The 24759-nt window shown below is 55.0% G+C and overlaps 8 protein-coding genes across 8 annotated transcripts, besides 2 other annotated features; 4 read left to right on the top strand and 4 right to left on the bottom strand.

The window, feature by feature from the left end:
- Window positions 1–1865: 1865 nt before the first annotated feature.
- On the top strand, window positions 1866–2933 carry CYME_CMA041C (UDP-glucose 4-epimerase; the record flags this gene model as incomplete). The annotated part of the gene is made up of 1 exon (XM_005534987.1): window positions 1866–2933. One exon carries the CDS (start codon window positions 1866–1868, stop codon window positions 2931–2933), a length of 1068 nt encoding a protein of 355 aa, XP_005535044.1.
- Window positions 2934–3892: 959 nt separating this feature from the next.
- CYME_CMA040C (citrate synthase) lies at window positions 3893–5404 on the bottom strand (the record flags this gene model as incomplete). Its single annotated transcript, XM_005534986.1, has 1 exon — window positions 3893–5404. One exon carries the CDS (start codon window positions 5402–5404, stop codon window positions 3893–3895), a length of 1512 nt encoding a protein of 503 aa, XP_005535043.1.
- A 494-nt stretch (window positions 5405–5898) lies between these two features.
- Window positions 5899–6510, top strand: CYME_CMA039C (hypothetical protein; the record flags this gene model as incomplete). Its single annotated transcript, XM_005534985.1, has 1 exon — window positions 5899–6510. The coding sequence occupies one exon, from the start codon at window positions 5899–5901 to the stop codon at window positions 6508–6510; it is 612 nt and encodes a 203-aa protein (XP_005535042.1).
- A 239-nt stretch (window positions 6511–6749) lies between these two features.
- Window positions 6750–8360: a sequence feature (possible transcribed region).
- On the top strand, window positions 8298–9143 carry CYME_CMA037C (hypothetical protein; the record flags this gene model as incomplete). Its single annotated transcript, XM_005534984.1, has 1 exon — window positions 8298–9143. One exon carries the CDS (start codon window positions 8298–8300, stop codon window positions 9141–9143), a length of 846 nt encoding a protein of 281 aa, XP_005535041.1.
- Window positions 9144–12574: 3431 nt separating this feature from the next.
- On the bottom strand, window positions 12575–13348 carry CYME_CMA036C (similar to tubulin folding cofactor B; the record flags this gene model as incomplete). The annotated part of the gene is made up of 1 exon (XM_005534983.1): window positions 12575–13348. The coding sequence occupies one exon, from the start codon at window positions 13346–13348 to the stop codon at window positions 12575–12577; it is 774 nt and encodes a 257-aa protein (XP_005535040.1).
- Window positions 13349–15401: 2053 nt separating this feature from the next.
- CYME_CMA035C (probable mRNA guanylyltransferase) lies at window positions 15402–16646 on the top strand (the record flags this gene model as incomplete). Its single annotated transcript, XM_005534982.1, has 1 exon — window positions 15402–16646. One exon carries the CDS (start codon window positions 15402–15404, stop codon window positions 16644–16646), a length of 1245 nt encoding a protein of 414 aa, XP_005535039.1.
- A 661-nt stretch (window positions 16647–17307) lies between these two features.
- Window positions 17308–18891, bottom strand: CYME_CMA034C (hypothetical protein; the record flags this gene model as incomplete). Its single annotated transcript, XM_005534981.1, has 1 exon — window positions 17308–18891. The coding sequence occupies one exon, from the start codon at window positions 18889–18891 to the stop codon at window positions 17308–17310; it is 1584 nt and encodes a 527-aa protein (XP_005535038.1).
- A 3205-nt stretch (window positions 18892–22096) lies between these two features.
- On the bottom strand, window positions 22097–23311 carry CYME_CMA033C (hypothetical protein, conserved; the record flags this gene model as incomplete). Its single annotated transcript, XM_005534980.1, has 1 exon — window positions 22097–23311. The coding sequence occupies one exon, from the start codon at window positions 23309–23311 to the stop codon at window positions 22097–22099; it is 1215 nt and encodes a 404-aa protein (XP_005535037.1).
- Window positions 23147–24633: a sequence feature (possible transcribed region).
- The last annotated feature ends 126 nt before the right edge of the window (window positions 24634–24759 follow it).

Genomic DNA, 24759 nt, shown 5'->3' with positions numbered 1-24759 from the left:
TGCGTTTGCGCTGGTGGCGCCCAGTCGTGCGTACTGGTGGCACTTGCCAGGCGACGAGCGTCTGCAGGTCCGCGAGATGCAAGGTGGTGGGCTCGTGTGTAAATTAGCGCTGTGCTAAATTTATACTAAATAGATCATTATGGATATGATGGATGCGGGGATAGCTGCATTGCATCATAGATCGCCACCCGTTCGCACTTGAGTCCATTTGATTCAATCTTGGATCATAATCGACGTTATACATTGGGGATTGCTGCATTGCATCATAGATCGCCACCCGTTCGCACTTGAGCCCATTTGATTCAATCTTGGATCATAATGGACGTTATAGATTGGGGATTGCTGCATTGCATCATAGATCGCCACCCGTTCGCACTTGAGTCCATTTGATTCAATCTTGGATCATAATGGACATCATACATTGGGGATTGCTGCATTGCATCATAGACGGGCGTACGTTCCACTGCTCTGGAGCGTCAACGCTCTTGGCGGTAGTTTCGGCAATGGCCGTAAGGCGGCGCCTCCAGTGCCTGATCTGCGGTGGATAGCGCCAATGCCAGGGAGGTAGCTTCGCTTCGAGTGCAGGCTGCAGCGTCGCGGCGGCAGCATCGAGCGCTACAAGCGGAACACTGCGCACGGGACGGCGGATCATCGGATCGTTCGCAGGCGCATGATAACCCATGGCATCGCTGGGTTCGCTTTGCGAGCATTGCGCCAATAGCGCAAGTGGGATTTTGTTCGAATGGTAGGTAGTCATGTCTGCCGGCCTCTAGGTGCAGAATGGTGTTTCGCATTTACGTTTTCGTTTCTCGGCGGGCTGGCGAGTGCGCTCCCATGAGCGGCGATGGCTCCGTGGCGATCTCGGCAGCTGGCAAGAACGTCGCGGCTCTTTGCCACCTCAGCATACGCTCTTCCATGATTCGACGGACTTGGTTGTCTGCGGCTACTACTGTGCGTAAGCTTGCTAGAAGCTGAAAGATCCTTGATCCGAAGCGGAGGTCCTCAAGCGCATGCTGGTTGGCGGCAACCAGCTGCGAAGAGGCCGCTCATATCCCCACCCGGATGCCGCCGCGTTCCACGAACTCCAGACCAGAATGCGTCGACTGCATAATCGCATGCTCGATACACTGATTAGATGGACATGAAGCTTACCGCAACTGAATGCTGTTCCACTGGATAAGCCGCTGCTGCGCTCGCCCTACGAGGCATGCATGCCTTTGCGAAGCCTTTGAGGGCGCCGGCTCCAGACGCAGCTCACTCGCTGCAGAACGCAAGACTCGACGTCATCGTCATCGTCGATCAGGACGCTGATCGGTTACACAAGCTAGCCTGCCTTGAGCCCGGAATGACAAGCTGGAGGAAATGAGCGATCCGGGCAACGCCTGAGCGCTGGGAGCGCACCCTCTGCCTCGTTATCCAGAGCGACTCGTATTCCGTTCGAGCGGCACGCTCTGCGCTGCGCATCGACAAGCATCAGTGTGTGGAAACACGCAGGCACGCACGCAGGCACACACGCACGCACGCACGCACACTTAGCAGAGACGCCACCGTATCGAGCGGGTCAGGAGATCTTCTGCGTCGTTCCCGAAGGCAGCACGAACGCCTATGGGGCGCTCGCGTAGCGCCCTTTCCAAATCGGTACATAGCGGTTACAGGAATGTGCGGCCACGAGCGCAGCTGGCGCGGTTCGCGACGATGTGCGCGCAGGCACCGGTGCAGCCCGGGGATCCCGAGACGCGTCTCAGCATCGCTCGCGCGGGGACGTGTCGGCTTTCTGGTACACCGGCACGTATACGCCCTCGCCGACGAGCTCATCCTCACCACCACCACTACTACTATCATCATCATAGTCGTCGTAATCTTCTATGGATCATACGAAAAGGATATTGGTAACTGGAGGGGCAGGTTATATTGGAAGTCATACGGTCGTAGAGCTCCTTGAATCGGGTTACGATGTGGTTGTCCTGGATAACCTGAGCAACTCGAGTGAGGAGGCGCTGCGCAGGGTACGGGAGCTCACCGGGGCCAGTGAGCAGCGGCTGCAGTTTCAAGCCGTTGACCTCACGGATGGCGTTGCACTGGACGCTGCTGTGGCAAAATCAGCGCCAATCAGCGCTTGTATTCACTTTGCAGGCCTGAAAGCTGTAGGCGAGTCTGTAGAGCAACCGTTGCGGTATTACCGGAACAACTTGATTGGCACGTTGAACCTTCTGCAGAGCTTAAACCGCCACGGATGTCGTCGATTTGTGTTTTCATCGTCGGCGACAGTGTACGGGCAGGCAGAAAAGGTGCCGATTTCGGAAACATCACCACTTGGTGCCACGAATCCATACGGCAAAACCAAATTGTTTATTGAAGAGTTCTTGCGGGATCTGCACGCCTCGCCACATGGTGGACGCGACTGGCACATTCTCATCCTGCGCTACTTTAATCCCGTTGGTGCCCATGCTTCCGGGCGTATCGGGGAAGATCCCGTGGGTATTCCGAATAATTTGATGCCGTTTATCGCACAGGTTGCCGTCGGACGCCGAGAGTTTCTCTCGGTGTACGGGAATGACTACCCCACTCCGGATGGAACCGGCGTTCGTGACTACATTCATGTGGTGGATTTAGCAAAGGGCCATGTGGCGGCGTTAGAGAAACTTGAAAAAGACGAGGCAAACGTGGGCTGCGTTGCGGTAAACCTTGGCACCGGCCGAGGATACTCCGTGCTTGAGATGGTGAAAGCTTTCGAGAAAGCGTCCGGGCGTCGTATTCCGTACAAAATTGTTGCGCGAAGACCAGGCGATGCTGCTGTTGTCTACGCGGATCCGAGCTTTGCCAAAACATTCCTCGGTTGGGAAGCCAAGCTCGGTATCGATGAAATGTGTGCGTCCACGTGGAAATGGCAGAGCGAGAACCCTCATGGATACCGGAAAGAAGGGTCAGACTAGAGCGCCAGCAGCAGCGTTAGCAGTAGCAGCAGGAACTTCATCGTCGTGCGGTCTGTCGTTGCTAGGCCGAGCGGGGTGCCCTCGAGTGAGGACGTCGATGTGCCTCCTAGCCATGTTCTGGTCAGCACAGCAGGCTCTCGTCGACCAGGCAACTTTGCGGCTTTGAGTGAGAATCTCGTCGAGCAGGTCGCTCGTGCTGGGAGATGCAGATGCGACGTCTGCTGCGGTTGTCGTTCTGCGTCTTGGACCCGATCGAGCATCTCAGTTCGAGGCCTTCATGGATCAGCTCTAAAGCAGCGTACCTGGAATATTTATGCATTTCGCTTCGACCGGTCGTTGGACTGTGACCTGCGCGCGTCTGCGACGCGAGCGAAAATGCGGGACTGGAACGCGAGCAGTTCCCAGAAAGTGACCGCTCTCAAATCTAAAGTTGGGCTCGGCAATGAATCACTTGACGTTGCGGGGAGTGGCGTCAAGGCTCGCTCGTATGCACCCAGGAAACCAGGAAGCTAGACGGCATCAACGATAGCTTCCAATTCGCTATGGAAGACGCCTTGGTGGTGCAGCGTACCGTATAGGAGCGGGCACTTATCGCCGTGACGCCTTGAACGGAACATTGCGCTTTCGAGTCGTGTTCGAGATACAAACACTTGTTACGGGACCGAGGGCGCAGTACAGGCCGGTCAAGGCCTGCGTTGGCTTGCATGCCGCTGAGTCGGTTGGGGTCTAGGCAGCACGCGGTACCTTGCACGCGTCGTTTACGAACGACATGAGGAACGAATCCAGTACGGGTCAGGGCACGGATCCGTCAGCTATATGGACAGATTGCGAGCAAGCGTAGGATACGAGCATTCATCATGAATTCATATCGGGTTCATCGTCGCGTATGGCGATCAAATCGTCGCTCTGTGGCATCGTATGCGCAAGGTGCGACCATTCATCATGAGTTCATATCTGGTTCACAGTCTCGAACGGCGATCAGGTCGTTTCTCCACCGCTTCAAGCGGGATGCGTTGTCGCCGCTTTCCGATATAGATCTGTCGAGGGCGTACGATTTTGCGTTCAGCATCCGTTGCGTCCCGTTCGAGCATCTCCATCCAGTGCGCAAGCCAGCCAACAGTGCGCGCAATGGCAAACAGCACTGTAAAGAAAACACTCGGAAAACCCATCGCGCGATACAAAACCCCTGAGTAAAAGTCAACGTTAGGATAGAGTTTCCGTTCCGTAAAGTAGGGGTCTTCCAGTGCTCGCTTCTCCAGCGTCTGAGCAATGATCAGCAGCGGGTCTGATGCGCCGTTCGCAGTCGTCGGTCCGTTTGCAGTACGACCTTCCGTGGACGCCTCCCGCAACACTTGTTGTGCTAGCGTTCGCAAAATTTTTGCCCGTGGATCATAGCTCCGATAAACGCGATGACCAAATCCCATGAGCTTCCGTTCCTGACGCTTCACGGATGCGACGAAGGCTTCCACCGCCTCCGGGCTGCCGATCTCCTCCAGCATGTTCAGAACTGCCTCATTTGCGCCGCCATGCAACGGTCCATAGAGTGCCCCGATCGCAGCTGCCAAACAGGTCAGGACATCGGAACCTGCTGAAGTCAGGTGACGCATCGCTGCAGTGGAGCAGTTCAGTTCATGATCTGCATGCAGTACAAAGATGACATCCAGGGTTTCGGCGAAAACTGCCGATGCATGACGTTGCTCAGGCCAGAGTGTGCCTTCGGGGTCAGCAGCGTGCAGGAAGGCTCGCGCGAACCCGTCAGGGGCAAAGGCATCCAGAGGATGCTCCCGCAGGTGCTGTGTGCTCTTCGGAAAGCGCACAGGGCAACCACGCATGTGACGGAAAACCGCTGCAGCGATACTGGTGAGTGACGAAATGCATTCCTGTGCGATACGTTGACGTTCAGCGCGAGTGCGATACACCAACCGCAAACTGCCGCCATCGCCTCGAACGAGGGCGGGGTTCCATGCCGGGCGACTCGCACTCAATGCAGCCGTCGCAGCCATAAAGACCGTCATCGGGTGCGCCTCCTGCGGGAAGCTCTCTACGACGTTTGCGACAACAGGGTCGAGGTCGAGACCTGGTTGAATGCTCTTGGCAAACTGGGCGCGCACCTTTGCGTCCGCCGGAAACGTTCCCTCGAGCAGCATGTACGCTACGGTGTAGAAGCCGCAGGTCGTTGCGAGCGCTTCAATTGGAAACCCGCGATACTCCAAAATACCGTTCTCACCGTCAATAAAAGTGATTGCAGAGCGACAGCAGGCCGTGCTTGTATAGCCAGGGTCATAGAGCCAGACCTCACGCGGGGCCAGTCGAGGCGCCGCAGACGCCTTTCGCTGCAAGGCCGTCTGGAGAGCGCGCCCCACGGCAGCTGCCGACACAGCAGCCGCTCGTCCGGCCTCGGCATCACCAGGCTCTACTGGAATGGTGATAGTTACCTCATCCGCACGCGACGTCTCTTTCTGGGATACCATCCGTGGAAGCCAGTGGCACCGCGGGTGAAAAACGATGCTCAGCGCGGCTTGGATAAAGAATTCTATCTCGAGCTGGCTCGGGCCGCAACAGCTCCACCATCCACTGCGCTCGACTTGCTCGGAGGCGTTGCTTCGTTCCAACGAGTCAAAGCGGAAAACTCGAACCACTTGCTGGTGTGTTTATCTGATTGGTTGGTGGGCAAGGGTACCGATTCCCGAACTTGCCGAGTTTCTTCCTTGAGAACAGACACCAGTTGGCCAGCAGTGCGCCTTTGTATTAAAGGAGGCGTTGCAGAAGAGCGGTGCCGTTCTCTGCTCGGGGTTGGTGAAAGAGCGCTTTTTTTCAAAAGGGTGCTACTTTCCTTGTAAGGATCTTGCGTTGGCGGCTGGTGGCGGATCCTCTGTTCCAGAGAGCCAAAGTTTGCGATCGCGTCGAGTACTGCTCTCGGGAGTCTCAATTGCAGGGGGAAGCGTGCACAGGCCACCGACCCGCCATGATTAAACGCATCGCCTGGAACACCTGGTACGGTGATGATGCGCTCACTTCAACCAGCGAGTCCGAGGACTCCGAGACGACGGTGTCTACTGGAGATCGACCCGACTCGTTGGCGAGCGAGTCCGATCCAGAGGAGGAGGACGTCGCCGAAGACCAACTCGCCCGTCTGTCCCGAATGCAAGCCAGCCGTTACCAGGTTGCACCTAGAGATGCGGCTACGCTAGACGCTGTCATGGACTCGAGTACCAAACCTTCGTACGACCCAGCGAATGACGTGTTGAGCGACTCGGGCGAGGCGAGCGATGCTCCGCAGTGCCGTGCAGACGATCGACGCCAACAGCACGACCCTGAGACACAGCTCACAGTCAAAACTGCTCGCATCGTGAAGTTGCACTCAACCAGTCGAGCGACTTGTAGTGATGCGCAGTCCGACGGCGATCATAGCGTGCTACCCCCAGCCATCGAGAAGCGCTCGCGGGATACCTTTCAGTGTCAGATCTGCCGGCAAGTCGTCCTGCTGAATGCACGGGATATGTGGGATCATGCACGCTCCAAACGTCATCTTCGAAGACTGCACCGCCTTCAGGAGACAAATCAGGACGCCGTATGATCACACAGTCTGGAAAATATCCTGGTTGGGATGCGCTTTCGAGTTCGAGTCTCGTCAATGGTGCGCTAAAATGATGCATCTGATTGATCTGGAACAAGGATCTGTTCCTGCTGTTCCTGCTGTTCCTGCTGTTCCTGCTGTTCCTGCATTGTGATTCTTCCTTCATTTTTTAGATGAATGGCCGCTGCACTGGAACCGCAGCAATGAGGGCTTGCGGATTCATTGGTAGTTTCAGGATATTTGGGGGTTTTTTACGATGTGGCTTGTTCGACGCTTCGCCGCTGGAATGCGTCAGCCTACTGGAATAAAGAGGATTCGCGACGCCCTCAAACAAGGTTTCGTGAAATAATCCATACCATGATCCAACGCAAATGGGAAAACCAGTTCTAGTCTCATTTCCTTGCGTTCAGGATGCTGGCATCACGCTTGTCTTCAAATTTTCGATCTCTCGAGTGCAAGGCAATTCGTACGCGCAGCAACTCGCGCCTCTGGATTGATGACGAACAGAGCTCGACATCGTCCCTGGGCGACTTGTTCACAGGCTCCCGCAGAAACTTCAGTGCACTTCTCACGGAAAATATTCGATTCCTTTCGAGAGCAGAATCCTGCTTTCTATCGAACCAGTGACGAAATAGAATTCTACGTCGTATACGAATCTTTCACGAGATATGCTTTCAGAGGCGCTCGTCTCTTCCGTTGGCATATACGAGGGTCTTAGATACAGACCTGAATCGTCGCAACGATCGCCTGCAGTGGAGCGTGCACCACCGGTTCGCACAAAGGGAGCGCAGCTGGTTGGAAACCTCTCGACTCGTTCTCTAGCCTGGATATTCCATACGGGACTCGTATCATCATGAACAGCATCTAGTTGCGCAAATCCTCTATCGCATGAAACAGCGTGTACCTGCGCGTGCAGCAGAGAGCATGCTCGTGGAGGGCATCACCCGAAGACGACCCTGATCGTAGGGTACGGTACCGGGCGTTATATCAGAGGATGGCCTCGGGAAGACTTCTAGACTCGTCAGCGGCACGTACCAAACGATGGCGTGAGCATTCACGCGCCACAGGGCAGCTCCCGGTGGAGGCGGTATCGACGGCAGATTCGAACACCCGACCACACTCAAGTGTCACCACTGTGAAGGACGCATCAAGACCGTTTACCATGATAAAACTGGCAAGCGAAGCGTAGATCGCAACTTCCGCATGCGCATCAAATGCGTCATCATTGGGACTTGAACGCTGCTATCAGCATCCTTTGACTATTGAAACCAGAGCTATAGGGAAAAAGGAGGCCGGAGCATGCAATGCCGGCGATGCGAGAGAGGAAAATGAAGCAGTCGCAGAACAGGGCCCCATTTCCTGCTATTCATGGCACTGGGAAGAAACCTGTACCTGCCTAGGTGTACGCAAGAGTCAGCGAACTAGACCCGTTCTGTTGTCGTCCGAGATAGGCGTAATGGTCGCTGTTGCTGTCCAGCGAACTCCGGAGCGATACCCCGCGGAAGGCAGTCGAGGGTAGATCTCCTAGTCCGGTAGGTTGGTCGCCTCGCGAGCACCTCCACGCACACCCACGCGTTGCCAGGTCAGTACAACTGGTCTGGAAACCGGGTTTCCGTTTCCCTCAGCGTCTACCGTGCGCGGTGGGCAGGGCGGCGACTCGAGACGCTGGGCACTCGCCGGGCGAACACCGGCTGGGAAACACGTCACCAACGCGTCCTCGTCGACACGTTGTGTGGACGATTGCTTCTGGCACTCTCATAGACGACATTATCGTTCCGCTTTAGCAGATGCGACTGATCATAGTGCGACACGCTGACCCGGACTATGCGACGGACTCGCTCACCGCTGATGGGAAACTACAGGCGGCAGCGCTCGCTCGCAGACTCGGACACGCCCATGTGCGAAGGCGACCGTTCATCGCCTGCGTGTACACGTCACCGATGGGTCGGGCTCAGGAGACTGCTCGGTACATAGCAAGGGAACTGGACTTGCCTCTCCAGATCGAGACCTGGACCCAGGAACTGGTGACCTGGCGAGCGAGTGCTTCGAACGCGGGCGCCTCAGACACAGCGCCTGCTGCTGGGCAAGGCGGGCGGGCGCTCTGGGATATGGATGCTGCTTTGGTGCGTAGCCGCTGTCGCAGTACGACCGGAGCGCTACCGGACCACGAGAGCCAATGGAAACTCGTTCCTGGACTCGACGATAAGATCAGGTCCGACTTTCAGGCGCTTGTAATGAATAGCGATGCGTTTCTTGCACGGCATGGCTATACGCGTGAGCCGAACGGTGTCTATCGGCTCACTGAGGTCGATGCGGCAGTCGCCAGAGCACAGGGCACTGCTGGGCGTGATGCTGCGGTTGTCGTCGTATGCCATGGCGGTTTCGGACTGACCTGGTTAGCACATCTCCTGGAGCTGCCGCTGGCTCTCTTCTGGAATGCATTCTGGCTTGCGCCGAGCTCAGTCACGACGGTTCTATTCGAGACTCGCAGTCCAACGACTGCGGTGCCGCGTTGTCTAGCGTTGGGCGATGTCGGTCATTTGCTTGTCGCTGGTTTGCCCGAAGCCGTGCCGAATCGCTACGAGAAGCCTCATGGAGACCGGCCAAGTGGCCTCAAAGCGAACTGGTTCTAAAGCGGATCCAGGAACATGATGGCGCTGACAGCGTTCGCCTAGGTACCAAGGGCACGCGCTACGGCGGCATTATACTCATCGCATCGATCTCGTGAATACCTGTACAGGCACGCCAATTTGTTTTTGTTGGCTTTTTCCGCTGGTAGTGAACGATAGGAATCTGTGCAGAAAATTGAAGAAGGTTGCGGAATGCGTTTACGCTTTGCATGATATCTTATGGAAAACCGGCCTTGCTACTGCACGCTAGGCATTCAACGAACAGCAGATGGATGAACTGCTATTTGTCTAGACCTTATTCGGATGGTCGTGTGCCCAAAAAAGAACATGTTAAACGCTATCGGAACACTACCTACTCATCAGTCCAATCGACTACGTACATGATCTGAAAAATGCTTCCAGAGAGGGCACAGCTTGTGAAGCGTCCGCACCATGGATATATGCAGGATACAGAGATACAGGTGTATAAAGAAAAAAATGCGCTTCTCTGGGAGACCATCTGAAGATGACCAATGCTTCATCGATTTCGTGCTGAAACGCGAACGCTTGTCACAGGAACTCCCTGTATTTGTCTCATTCAATGGGGCTTCATCGGCGAGAGATAATAGAGTTGTATATGGGCTCTCCATGAGCGGCAAACTGTCATTCGAAAATGGAACACAAGCGAGAAGGGGACCAGCTACCGCCGTAAACCGCATTGCATTCGTGTGGTGACCGGCAAACCGCAGAACGGGCAGGATCGTTCAATACCTCATCCGTCGTCGAAGCACAAGTCGTGACCCATCGTTCCCAGATGACTCTGTCCTGATCATAGAAAACGTCGCTTTCCACCAGAAAACAGGGGTCAAGCAGCAGGCATCTGGGACTAGCATTGAGCTGGTCTGCCTGCCAGCTTATTATCTGCGGTACAATCGAGTCGAGAGCGTACTGGACGTTGTTCAAACGCCAGTTTTACGCGCAAGGCCCAATTGACGAGTCGTTCGCAGACGCGACTCTGATAGATGCAGCGTACCAGCGAGCATCGAATAGAGTCTAACTCGAGAGAGTATCGCTCGTCTGCTCTCGGCTTGACGCATCTCGTCGACCAACTCTTCACAGGCGTTCCTAGAGCAGGACAGAAAGCTGTCCAGCTGTCTGTGGAATACTTCGATCGAATTCCCATGCGAAAACATAGCTGATGCTCGGGACAGAAGATGAGGTGCGCATCCATCATAGGATCAGAGATTTGCATATCTGCTCCGTTGAACAAGCTGACGCGTGCCCGCACCACTCCGGCGATCGCAACATCTACAGCGCTGGTACCAAAAATAAGAAACTGTCATCGTAAACCAAAAGCATACGCGGATCAGTCTCGAGCGTATCTTAGGGGCATCCCGTGGGCGCTGTACCCCAATCGTATTGGCGCAGAAATTCGCGGACGAATCGACGAAATTCTTGGGGTAGCGATGGAAGCAAATGATGAGCTAAAGGCGGAAGAGATCGAGGTGGTAGCGAGTTCAGACGAGGAGTCGCAGTGAGATCGAGTGCCTCCTCAGTTCGTCTACATTCACCGTGGTATTCTCGAATGCGGACCAATGCGCTTTGCATTCAAAGGACAAAGGAATTTTGGAATCTGCTGTGCTTGCGTTTTGGACGAGAAAGATTTCCTGAAGAGAGCGCTCTGGAGCAGAGCAGACGCCCACATCGGTACCCGAGCGCTCCAGCCTCGTCAAGCGCCTAGTCATCTGGTCTCTATGGGTCCTATCAGGGACCGTGATATGACCGTAGGCAATCGTATAGAATCGTTCATGGCCTGCGCAGTGAGGAACGGCTGGTCCCTGCGAGCATTGAAACAGCATTGGGCATCGTTGCGAAGCGCATTTGCGGAGCTCATTCGAGCGTTCTCGGTTACGGGGAGCAAATGAAAAGCGGCTTTCACGGACCATGGAGACAATCGGAATATCCGTTTGCAAGCATGTTGTGAAAAAATTGCCAGAGTCGAGCAGCGAGCCCCATAAAAATCATGCGAGGAAGATGAAGCGGAGGACTCTCCCAAGGGCGTGGATCCCGGGTTGAAGCACCTCAACACGTTCGCCATATCTCTTCATCAAGAGCACCAGCCAATGACTCGATTCGAAAACAGAAGAAGCCTCTCAATATTTCCAGGTGTCGGTATCATCGAGAGTCGGACATGAGCGACACCACGAGGCGCACCAGCGAGTGGAGCGAGGGCATCAGGACCCATCTCGACGCTTCGAGCATCCCATCGAGCAGCAGGTTGCGCTTTGTGCGCTGTATTCAGAGAGTATATGAGTGTCCATATGGCTGATGCGAACGCTCTTTGGCGAGCGTACAAGAAATCGCTTTAGTTTGTCGACGGTTTTCGACGTACATTGGCGCAAAACCTGCATTCGCCGCCCTCTTTACCGAGTCATACAGGAAAACGGCCTGCAAGTTCTGTCATTTTGTTTAACCTCGTGCCGCTGGACATGCAGTAGCATACAAATCCTGCATTTTGCTCTGTCGGCCAGTGCCTACACCTGATGCAAGCATCGATTCCGTACGATTTGCATCGATAATTTCAGAACGATCTAGATGCATTACGAGCACGAGCGCATGCTAAAACAGGTAGAGAATCAGAGAGTGCAAGAGAGATGGATGCACGAAATGGACTACAATATGATGACCGAACGCTAAATGGCGAGACATTCGCAGGTGAAAGGCTTGCTCTGAAGTGATACCACCAGGAAAAGAGCCTGGAAACGCATGCTGCACCAGATCTTGAGCGTCCTGATCAACGCCGGGAAATTTGCCATACTTCTGAAACGATCCGCGGGTGTGTCCAGCGAACTCTCGATGGTATCGCATGGGACTTATCGGAAGCATTGAGCCAAACCGTGGAAGAACTTCGATGAAATAGAAATCAGCTGCAGAGAGCGAGTGCATTGGATGCTCGCCCCGAGCCACGCACTAGTTTCCTACGCTTCAGCAATCCAACAAGGCTCGAGATCAATATAGAGATATATATAATGGGAACGGTTTCCCTCAGCGATTGGTGAACGATCGTACAGTTTGACTCCTCGATATTAAAGCGTATGGACGCGCATGAGCGCTTCGCCCAGCGCACACACCCTGTCGGTACGGAAACGATCCGATCCGTTTGCGTCGCGTCGTGTCTCGAATTGCTACGGATACATTACTAGGAAATACAGCAATTTATGAGAAGCTTTCTACAGGTATAACGCTGTGGTGTGTACCGGTAGGGATGCGGCGAAGCGGGGACAGCGCGCGCCCCCATTTTTCCCGTCAAAACATTTCGTACCCGTCGTACCGGACCTCGTATCGATGCCGCGCGGGCGAAGCGTCTGTAAAGTGCCGCCATCATATCCAGCCACTTTATCCGAAAACGTATCCGACCGCTTTCCAAACAACACTCTCTGCATCGAAGGCGTCGGTTAGATTTCCAGAGGAATCCCGTCTGTATCCGTTTTCGTCGTTGCCGCACTGTCGATTGGATGCTCAGCGTCGTCTGTGCACACTTGGACTCGTTCTGGACGCACAAAGAGCCCGTGATTCGCAGTGCATTCAAAGTAGCGCGTGCCGTCTGGTGCAGTGCCATCGTTCTTTCCGTTCGGTTCATCGAGAATGACGCCGATCCAAGTGTCATCACCAGCGATCGTCAGTGCGGGAACAGGTCCCACATAGGCAATGTGGCCTTTGCGATTGGAGTTTCGCAGACTACATCGCAAGCCGGGACGCAGGGATACGGCCAGTTGGCTGCGACCTGCCGCCCACAGCTGTTGCTTCTTGGCCCTGTATGTGTCCAGACGAGTAGCGTATGTGCTTTCACTAATTTCGTAGCTAACTTCGTCGTCTGAGCCATCATGAGTGTCTTTGCAGCAGGCAGCAGTACTCGCTGTCGGGTTTACGAGCCCAGTGGCGATCACTTCTGCGCTGTGCACAGGCTCCGGGAGACGCGAGTCGACAGACGCCAACGTGAGCGTCTCTGCTTCGGCACACGAGATAGTTTCGGAGTCCAGAACCAGCTCTTGGCCGTTTTTGCTACGTAGCACTACGCGCATCTGAGCCGGTGGCACGCCGGTCCATGCGTAAAGTCGCTCAACAAAGCGTTTCAAGGTGATATCGGCGGGGAAGCCGGTGTCATCCAAAGGATTCAGCACTCGATCGCCGTACGTAATGTACCAGTGCACTCTGCTGCTGTGCCCCATACTGCCTGTAGTGAGAGGCCAGCCCGAGAGCCCGTCGCTCGCTGCGAGCGTGCCGCCTCTTCCAGCGTCGTGGTCTGCGCTAGCAAGCTAGAGGGATCGCGTCTCGAATGCGGTGCGGTGCGCTTGTTGTTGTTGTTCGGCGAGCGCCGCTTGGCTTCGGGGCCGCAATCGTCGCCACAGCACCGACGCGCGTACATCGGCGGAAGCGCTTTCGCGCACGCAACAACATATTTCCCGCTAAAATTGTAACACGCATGGCGCATGTACGAACTAGATCGGCGGAGGCGGTTTCGCGCACGCAACAACATATTTCCCGCCAAAATTGTAACACGCATGGTGCATGTACGAACTAGATCGGCGGAAGCGGTTTCGCGCACGCAACTACATATTTCCCGCTAAAATTGTAACACGCATGGTGCATGTACGAACTAGATCGGCGGAAGCGGTTTCGCGCACGCAACTACATATTTCCCGCTAAAGTTGTAACACGCATGGTGCATGTACGAACTGGATCGGCAGAGAGGCCTTGGGCTTCAGCGCGATTCAGCGCTGCATGGATGGCTTGCCGCGAGCCCCAGCCAGCCGGGATTCGGGGATCGATTGTCCTGTGGGATGCGTTCCTTGAGAGCCATTTCGGCATTGTTCCGAAAATGCCACGGGGATAGACGGCGGCTTTGGTTTGGAGCGTACTGCAAAAATAAATCCATGATCAGGCTTTGCTGCTCCCTGACTGTCGCGCCATGCGATGTAACTCATACGGAAGCTGGGCTTGATTGCCGCTGCGAGCACGCGCGCATGCGCAAGACATGCTCGCGAGCGCGATACGCACCCTTGCTGCGCGACGCACTACAAGCAGATCCACAACGCTTCATTTCCCAGTACAGACCCGCAAATTTGTCAAGTCCTATATCGAGTTCTATTTGGACAACGCGCACTTGAGACGCATATGCGAATTCCGTGAAGCGAGTGCTGCTGCTCTGTGCGTTCTCTGGACGAGACGATGTTGTCGCGAACTGCAATCATGCAAGGCTCAGCGAAACACCCATTTTCTCTGCCCAGCTGTTCCCTCTGTATTGGCCAAATATACCCGAGACTTGCCTGGATTCCGCGTCGTTCAGAAATGCGACGCTCGAGCACGTGCCTGTACACTTGCAACATGCACTTCCATCGATAACGACCTCTGCGAGGCAGCTGCGAGGGACATTCCTGAAGCCATCCGACGAGCCTGGTGGCACCGCGCTCGCCACGTAAGCGCAACACCGAATATCATGTTGTTGCATGCGTACGGATACCTGGCAGAGAATCCAACCTGCGCATTCCCTCTCAAGGGGCGTTTTGCTGCAGGAATCGTACTCGTAGCTCAGCGCAGTGGGCACCGGTTCGCAGCGAATTGGCCATTTGTAAGATGTCAGCTCAGCTAATCTCATATGCAAACATAGTATCGAGAACAAGCTAATGGTGTACTGCCCAGAGCACGAGGACTCGTAGAGCGCTCCATGAATGAAGCAGCATGGCGACATCTACCTGTTTATCGCGTTCATGGTCGCGAGCGGGTGCGCCCCAGGCCAATGCAGTGACGACGATGCACCTGAAAACATTCGAGCGCGAAGCATCAGTGCATACAGGTCGATGGACAGATGCTGACGCACCCGTAAATATTCGCGAGCAAAGCGTCCGTGCATACACGCAGGTCGCTCGGGAGCAACGGTCACCAGTGGCATACACCTCCAGAGACTGTATGCTAGATTTTTCCAGCAGGTTCTACGGATCCAGGGCCCAGAATATCCACGCCAAAGTATTTCCGAATCTGTTGATCCACCGCGGACAATACGAGGTGGTCCTGATCGTCCATGACGCAGCGGGATTCGGCGCCAGCGGGTCGTGTTGCACTTCGTTCGTCTGTTGCCGGTACCGCTGCCAGCTGCTCCCGGCTACGGGTCCAGCCTCGCGCACTGCAGGCCCAGTAGCCTGCTGTGCTTCTGCTGGGTGTCGCTCGAGCGTTACTGCAACCGCTGCTGCCGGTGTAACAGAGGCAACCAACCGTGAAGCGAAAATGGCGGAGGCCGGCTACGTGCGTCTGCCACCAGCCGAAAAAGGTCAACTACTCGTCCGGCTTCAGAGCCTTTTTCAAAGGGTAGCACGAGCGTCCGAGCCGCCGCGCTCCTTCGCTGGCAGTATGCCGGTGACGCTGTCAAGACGCCATTTCTCAATGGTACGTGACTGCGACTACCTGCTCCTGGAGAAATCGGACGGCGTTCGCTATCTACTCTTTGCTACAGAGCTGGGCGTTCTGCTGGTGGATCGACGTCTCGACCTATTTGCTGTGACGCCATATCCGGTGCTTATGATGCCTGACGGCTCTCTGCACCAAGACACACTTCTTGATGGTGAGTTGGTCTACAACGAGTGCATCGAGCGCTTCGAGTACCTCGCCTACGACGTGATCGCTATCCAGGGCGACACCGGCATCGCCTACCAGTCCTACCGCGTCCGCCTGGATGCTATCGAGCGGTACGTGACGGGGCCGCGTGCCCTGCACCCCGCTACTGCGGGCTGTTTGCGAGTGCGACGCAAAGACGTCTATGAGAAGGCTGAGCTTCCGCTGCTCTTTTCGCGCATTTACCAGGGTCGTTCCGGGAAAGCCGATGACCCTCAAGGCGGCGCTCCGACGTACACGTATCGGCACTTGCGGAGCGATGGCGTCTTTCAGAGTGGCAACGACGGCATCATCTTTACCCCAGTTGGCTTGCCGTATACCCTGCGCACCTGTGCAGCACTTCTCAAGTACAAATACCCAACGCATAACACGGTCGACTTCATTCTTTGGCTACAGGCTGGGAATGATCCGGCCAACGACGTCCGCGCGTTTCTCGGCTATCGCGGCGACAACGGAGTCGTGCGCTATCGAGAGGTATATTTTCCGAGTCGTTTAAAGCGCGAGTGGTTCGCAGACTACGCTCGTTGGCATGAGGCGGTGATCGAATGCACTTATGATCGTTTGGCTGGCGAATGGCGCTTTTTGCGCCCGCGTCTCGACAAAGAGTCACCGAACTACGCCTCCGTAGTCATTGATTGTTTGGAGGCGATTGCGGAAAATGTGACGCGGGCAGAGCTGCTTGAACGTGTTTGCGGCCTAGAGGAGGCACGGCAGCGGTGCAGGGCACTACTGCAGACCAAGACAGCTACAGGAAATGCCCTGCAGCCTGGCGACCTTTTCGACGAGAGCGATTGGGAGTATCTGCGGACGACTCCGATCTCGCTGTTGCCACCGCCGCGAGTCAGTGACGCTGTACGCTGAGTGAGCATTCGACGTTGACGATGTTTTTCGTGAGCATCAGGCGAGAGTACTTACATGCCAGCAGCAGCAGAAGCAGCAGAAGCAGCAGAAGCAGGATTCGCATCACGCGCACGGCTACCGCGCAACAGCACCAGGCGGACATAAAAACGCCCCAGTCCTGGGCGGCTATCCGCAGACGAAAGGTCGTCGGGGCGGCATCAGCGCACCGGGCTGGACTTGTAAGTTTTCCATGTTGAACAAGTTTAGATATCATCGATCGGAGCCGGTACCGAGCATCCTCCTTAATCCAGACTGTTCTGGTCGAGAAACGTGCAGTCATTCTCTGACGGGCGCTGTTCGAATTCTCGTCATACTTCATGAGTGCGATCACGGAGAACGGTTGATGAAAGGCCATCAGGCGAATAGCATTCAGCATAAGTTGAAGAATGCGTGGCCTGTGGTGCTTTATTCGCCAACTGCAATGCTCATAGTCGTGCATGCGTTGGAGCGTCTGCGTTGCCAGAACGACAATCGCCACAGTGCCGTACGGTGACGCCGACTGCCTCGCGCTACTGCAATGGATCGTCAGATTTGTGTAGACGCTTCGTACAGACGATTATTACTATTGTTATGGTTGCTGCAGCTACATCGGTAAACCGCGCCCTGTGACCAAGTCGGCAACTCACTGCGGAGACGTCGGATCTGTGGAAGCGCTCCCTGTTGCCAGTTTTGCTGAACTTGGACCGGTTTTCTCGTCGTGATGCCCAGGGTCGGCTTTCAGGTCCGCGGCGACACGTTTCACACCGCGTCGTGGCATAACCGGCACAGCATCGGCCGGTGGTGGCCCAGTAATGTTCTCCGTCTTCGCCGATAGGCACTGCCGGTTTCGATTGTCAGAAGAGGCCGGGTAATGCTCACGAGCGGATTCTTCCTGTTTTGCGAGTCCGCGCACAGCATCACGTATCATCCGGCATTCTGATTCCAACTCTTGCACGAGCGCAGCTACATCCTCGCGTTCCTCCTGCGGCACTTGCTCGAACTGGTCAGTGAGAATTGCTTTCGCGACGAGCAAGGCGTCGAGCGCATCCGTCCAGCGGCCGGCGCTTCGCAAAGCAACATACTTCCGGTGGGCCAGCGACGCAACCCGTCTGCTGCGGGCATCACCAGCGCGTTCTGCTGTGGCAATGGCTTGCGCGTAATCCTCGGCCGCTTGCTCGAAAGCGTCGTTCACATACAGAGAAAAATCACCGAGCAATTCATAGCAAAGAGAGACGCGTGGCAGATAACGCTCGCCAGCCTTGAGGAATATCATACGGGAGCATTCGAGAACCTCCCAGGCTCGTTGTGCGTCGTCCTCGTCATCTTCGTTGTTGTCATCGACTTGGCCTTCTTCAATCTCGTCGTCGCCGTCGCTCACGTCACTTGAATCTGGATGATCGGAATTTGCCGCATCGGCATCCTGCTTGGAAAGAATTTCTGCAGCACCGTTACCGTTTCTCCCGAGTGATTCCTTTTCGAGACTTTTCGAGACGGTGCGTTCGCAGGGCGAGCGGCTATGTTCAGGCGTCCCAAGCAACCCGTGTCCCTCTCGGGTGTCCGTGGCAAACTCGTCCAACTTGTCCTTGCCAGTCTGTGCGGACGATAGCGGCATTGCGCCGGTTGACTCGCCTGCCTCGTGTGCAACTGCAGCGCAAACTTCTGGTTCCGCAGCAGCAGCCTTGTGGTTTGCGGGCTCGGTTCCGCTCCGTATTCGAGCATTATTCTGGCCCGTTTGCGTGAAGTCTTCCGGTTGCTCCTGAACCCCGTCAGGTACCTCATCAAATGTCGTTTCCTCATTCCTTTCGGGCTCGTCATCGCTTGTAACCGCATCGGCGCCTGAGCCTGCGTCCGTAGCGATATAGCGTGGAACCGGTGGGCCAAGCACCTTCGCCGCAGCCTCCTGCTCCAGCGCGTTCCAGGCCGCCCCGAGCAGTGCCCTTCCGTATAGAAGTAAGAGTTCAGCGTACGCCGGTGACTCATCTAGTCCTGTAAACGTTTCGCTTGTCTCGAAACGCTCTAAAACTTGTGAGAAAAAGCTCGCAACGTCCGTGAACGTGGGCTGTTCCTCGACTGGTGCATGTGGATCAGCGTCGACGACACCGGCTTCTTCTCTCGTTCTGGAACGTATCACATCCTGAAGCTGCTGAATGCCTTTACCGATATCTCGCTGCAGCCACTCAGGGAGATCAGAGAACGTCTCTTTCGGAGGACACTCCAAAACGTCCATGACAGCACCACCACAACAACAACACGTCGACAAGCGTGTCGCCCTGCGTGCAGCGGTGCAGCGCGGGAAAACGGCACGCGCACCTGCTCGTGCGTGCGTGCGTGCGTGCGTGCGTGCGCGATCGATTAGAAACTAGACATATAAAGACATAAATGATCCTGCGCAGGGATGCTGCGCTTTTTCGGACATCTCGGATCGTGTCGGCCATCGCAGGGTAAACCGATGACGCGAGCTTCTATCGGGGATGCTCTCCCGTGTTTCCCCGGTACCTTTGTCAGCAATCGAAGGAAGTTCATGGCAGCGGGCGAGTTAGTCTTTTACGGCTTTCAGCCGTTGTCATCGAATTTGCTCCACAGAGGTTCGTTGTGATTAATATTTTTTGCCATTTTCATCTTGTTTGTAGATGCCGTTGGTGCGCCTTCTGTGTCAGTGATATTTGGCTGAGGTCAGGTGCGCTCCGGGGTGCTCATAGCACTTCATCCATCGAGTGTCACCCTATGGTCCATGAAGGCTCGCTCCCTGGCTCAGTGTACGTCCTAAAAGAGTACTGAAGACTGGCCCGGATCTGCTCTTCAGTCTAAGCGCCTGTTGTGGTGCCTTTTGATCACGGACTTCTTCGGGGAGATCCCCTTAGCGCTTAGTTTATACGCTGCGCATGCAAAAGCAAGCTGTTCTATGCGCTATAGGATTTGTGGAACGGGATGTTGTCCATGTTAAGCAGTTACCTGAAGGAAAACCTGGGATAGAGAACATGTCGAAAAATTTCGATCCGTGTACTCCCTCATCGTACGAACCCCAGACACATACTTTATTGGAAGTAGTCACTGCGTTGACTGAAGCCCAAGTCCACAATCATTTTTCCATGCAAACGGTCAGGGGGCCGGGCGTCTTATACGCTTTCAACTCAATTATGTTACCCTTCCCTGGGTGTAATCGAATGTTTTTCTGCAGTGCATAGCAGGGCATCCAAATCAAGAAACAATTTACCCTATCGATGGTAGACGAATTGAATGTAGGATATCTTCCTCACTGAACATTGCAAGGAGGACCGCATTCCTCATTCAGTTCCGTCATACCACTGTACTCAGATAAGTATAGAACAATAAAAGAAACAAGCATATGCGCTCCGCACCAAAAACTGGGACTGTCTAAGAGCACTTGTTGTCAGTGGTAGAAAAAGACCTGTTCATCACCTATGGGAAAGCAAAAGCGACGATAGTGGCCGGCAAGGGCGTCTCTGTTTCTCAACAGCTAGTTCGTATGGTCCAGAAAAGACTCGGATACAGTTGCAAAAAAGGGTTCTATTTCAAACACGGCCCCTTCCCATCGAAATCGCAGCTGCAGCTTTCTTGGAACGTCGCCATCCGAATACAGCAGTGGGACGTCGAACTGTTTTTTTCGGTCGATGAGACTTTTACCCGATGAAATTGCCGGACTGTCTATGCGCATTCGTAGAAAAGGGACCCGTCGTTTGTATGATCGAACCGACAGAGAACGATGAGATCGTAATCTATTCCAGCTGGGATGTATTGATTTGGCGGCCTCAGTTGCGCTCGTTGAGAAGGCTAACACGGCAGCACCAGCCTCTTTGTCGGATCAGACAAGTATCATACTGCTGTCGAATGGCGCCTTGTCAATGACTACAAAGAGCGGAGCATCGGTCGCTCTAACGGAATCGATTATGCCGTATCAAGAGTCCAGTGAAGTTTCATCATGCACTTGTGAGGTCAGCGCCTAGAGACGACGTTGCGTATTTGTCTCGATAATCCAGTGACGCGAAATATTGCGCCCATGAGTTGCCCTGAGACAAAAGCATCGAGAACTCCAAAAATCAACAAGTTGAACATGCCACATGCAAGGAGTGCTCGTAGACGGGCACGCAAGAATAGGATACCGATGTCGATGTTTTTATCAACGCTTTTTCGATGGCATCACGAATCACCTCGATTCATGTGACGGAACGAAATCAAGCGGCAGAGAGTTAAAGAAGCCGTTCTCACAAGAGGAGCGAGAATCCTCAAACTAGCTATGAATCCGTAAACCTTTACTGCCGCATTTCGAATCTCGAGGCTGTACATCTAAAAACCCGTTCCGAGAAAATATCCAGTAGCTGGAAAAAAGCAAGTAATCCACGCTACCATTTTAATCTGACACGGGTGTAGAGAGACGGGTCGGGCACATGCCATTTTTCATGGCAGGCGCATGGCCCGACTTGCGTTAGCAGCGCGTCCGATCGTAGCTATGCGCTCGTGCTGGACATGCGCAGACATCCACGAGAACAGCATACAATCGGCAGAGGCGCCAATAAAGTCACTCGCTCCATGCAAGTTTCGCTTTCCGTTGACCGAGGCGCAGTACACGAAAGCCGCCTTCGCCGACTTGGAGTCAAGGGCGCATCCCGGCTGTGACTCTGCGATGATTTCCAGGTTTCCGCATATTCGTTCCGCCAAACCGAACGGAGGGAGGACTTGTGCCTCGAGAATGGCTCTGGCACTCGCGCTTGTGACCGGAGACGCCTCTCTATCAGGTAGATGCATCTGCGATGTGCTGCGTTGCCTCGCAAAACCGCTCGTATCCAGGCGCACAGCCTCGGTACACCAGAAAACGCATTTCGAACTGACGAATGCGTTCCTACACCGTTACCATCGCTTCCTTCTGTGAACAGGAACGGAAGCGCTCTGCATTTTTGGGTGCATCGCGTTTTCGTTGGGATGAGCGTGCTTGCCATGATCAGCGATGGCTATCTTGATCTCTATGGATTGTGGAGCATGCCGCGCGCATGAGCTGGAGCTCTAGATTTCCTGGCAAGGCTTCCAGCTCCGGAGAGGTTCACGCGCCGCAGCACAGGCGACAACGCGCGTACCCATCGAATCACGTACGAAGCGGTATTGCTCCCCATAGATGAGACATGATGCTGGGCATCCCTGCATGGTTTCGCTCTCATGTGCATGGACAGAATCAAAGGCACGCCTTTCGGTACGATTCGTACTGACGAGGCTTCCATCCAGTAGCTTCCTGTGGTTAAAGTTCGTTTCCACGAAGAAACCGTCTTCCCTGCGAAAAGTATCGAGGCGCAACTCGCATCGATGAGCACGTTCAATCAAGCACATGGGTCTGTTTCGGACAGACGTTCTTGTGCGCCGACCAGCACCCAGATGCTTCTCCCGAATAGAAGCAAACAGCGCATGTCACGTGGACAACCCATCTAGCTGGATGACTCTGTTTCAAAGGCATGGAATACAGGCCCGACTTGCTCGAGAACGTCTGTTGCTGTCATGGCCCGATATTTGGCCCCGAAGGCTGCTCGTGATGCGCGCCGGGTTAGCGTGGATGCCCCCACCGCTGCTACTAGGGCGCTTGCGGATTCGCCCTGAAAGCCCATCCATGCCAGAGATGTTGCCAAGATGCCACTGAGTATATCACCTTGGCCGCCACAGCGTCGCGGTGAGCCGCATTCCGCGCAGTCCACGGTCACACAGGATGGTTCAGGTTCGTGAGCCTCGTCGCATACCGCATGGATTCGGTCTGTTTCACCTTTCTCTAACATGACATCGCCAGGAGCCAGTACATGACGGACCCATTCTTGCGGCGAGCGGATCTGAAAAGACTCCAGCAGTCGTCGAGTTTCCACTGCGTTCGGGGTCACCACGATGGGAGCAATGCGATTGGAGGAAGACCCTCGGTCAGCAGTTGCGTTTCTTCGTTCCTCCAGGGTGGTCGCTAGTGCCGTTCCGGTGTGTCGTGGACCGAATTGGCTCAACAGGAACAGAGCATCCGCGTCAATAACCACGGGCACTGGATGCTTGAGGGCGCGCACCAAGAGCTCCTGCACAGTAGCAAGCACACCGGGGTCTCGCCCGAGGCCGGGTCCAAAGCACACCGCATGCATGCGCGGTAGCCATGAAACGAAAAGGTCTACCGCAGCCGGCTCGGAGCTATGAACAGAATCACTCGGCTGCAGACTCGCCAAAGGCCGTGAACTGTAAGCGGGAATAACGATCAAGTCTGGGGCGTAGGTTTTCAGCGGGAATGCCGCCTCGACTGCACAGAATATGTAAGCGAGATCTGCGCCAGCTCGTGTGGCACTCATAGCGGCAAGGTACGGCGCGCCGGTGTACTCGAGACAACCACCGACAACCGCTACGCGTCCAGCAGCACCCTTGTGCCGTAGCGTCTCCCAGTCTGGAATGCTCCGTCGATACGCCTCCAGCAAGCGCGCTGGCTCCAGCACGTCCATTCTTGATCGAGCGTGTTCACCAAACGTATGCGCGTTTCGTAGATATCGAGGCTTTGCAGGCACTCGCTGCTGATATCGAAGCGTTACCAAGCGGGTGCCCTGTCGCACACTCCGCAGACCGTGCCGCGAACTGTGAAAACAGCACCACCCTAAAATCTGCGACGTTTCGCACGACAGGAGCATACCGCCCCGTTTCCCGTGTATACGATCACCTCACGCCTGTGTGACGCTTGCCCGGGATGAGATCAGAGCCAAGCACGATCAAGTACGTGAACGTAAGCTGCCTCGATGCCGATTAAGCGGATATGATTCTTCTTTGCCGGAATCGCTCGACGGGCACACGGGCAGTGAAGCGTATCCCACAGTTCCGAGTCCGTTTTGTTCGCTTCGCGGGCGCTGAGACGCCGTTGCGTTCGCAGCCTACATCCTCCCCACAAACACATATGCAACCGGGATGTCAAGCAGTCGCCATCCCAAGGCAGTGAATGCTCCATGGATCCATGCATGTGTTGTGATCAGGGGTTCGTGATCGAACGGCTGGTTGCGCTGGCAAGATGCAAGCGGATTCTTGCGATTCTCGGCACATTGGTTGCATTTTTCTTCTTCTGATTCGAACGACGATTTCCTGGTGCAGCGCATTCGGTATATGGCCTGGATCGGTTTGTAACACGGTGCGCTAAAAGACAAGAAGACCTGGGTGCGACATAACCTCATGTTTTGAGCAGCGGGTTGCAGATTATCGCTTCCTTTCGTGAACACGGTTCAGCGCGGGTTGCATGATGACAACAGGGGATGCCGCGCGGAGCTCGTGCCGCCTCATTGATGCCCAAAGGAAAAGCTGGCGGCGTTGCTAGAGCGACCAGCGAACGGGACCTCCCAACGTCGTCGTTCGACGTCGCAGCACGCTAGTCCAGCTTCTTTGGAAAAGCGCTTCCCCAGTTACCGCAGTTCCAGCGTTGCCGCACCGATCAAATCTGAGTCTCCAGGAAGAGCTGTGGTCTGGATTGAGTGTAACATTAAAATTATTTATAGAGACACATGCGTCGCTTGCCTTTTTATGAGCAGAAGCTGCGCATTCGAGGGAGTCTAGTTAGATGCGTGGATCCTGTGCCTTAAAACAGCGATTCGCAAGGTGTTCATCCGTACCAAATGCAGCGAATCCATCAAACTTCCGTGATGTTCGCGCGGAGCGCATGCTGTTCGAGGCCCTGGCAGATATTGCAACAACATGTTTTCCAGGAGTTTTTCTTTTCTTTCCAGGCTCGCGCTGGGTCAGTCGCGCCTCGATCTGACACGTGCCAGGGCGTCGCGCTGACCTGCTGTCGTGCACTGCATGCGAAGGCTAGACAGATTGAGCCTCTGTGCTCAAGGGCACCACGCTGCACATTGCATGAGGCTGTGTCCACCCACGAGTTGACGTTTACGCCACACCAGTCAGCTGGACTCGCGTTTCCGTAAGGACGCTTCTGGCCGGAGAACGGTACGCACTCTGTTGAAGGCTCAGCTGAATTGGAATCCTTTTCTAAAAAGCCCCCCAGATCTCATGAGCATGCCTATGCCGTCGAAAGCATGGACGCTCTGCAAGATGCACCGATGCAGCAGTACCTTTGAGAGCTTCGACGGGTGCACGG

Source organism: Cyanidioschyzon merolae, chromosome 1 (genome assembly GCF_000091205.1).
Source record: "Cyanidioschyzon merolae strain 10D DNA, chromosome 1, complete genome".
NCBI lineage: Eukaryota > Rhodophyta > Bangiophyceae > Cyanidiales > Cyanidiaceae > Cyanidioschyzon > Cyanidioschyzon merolae.
The sequence above is the reverse complement of the archived record's forward strand: the minus strand, read 5'-3'. Positions and strand labels throughout refer to the sequence as shown.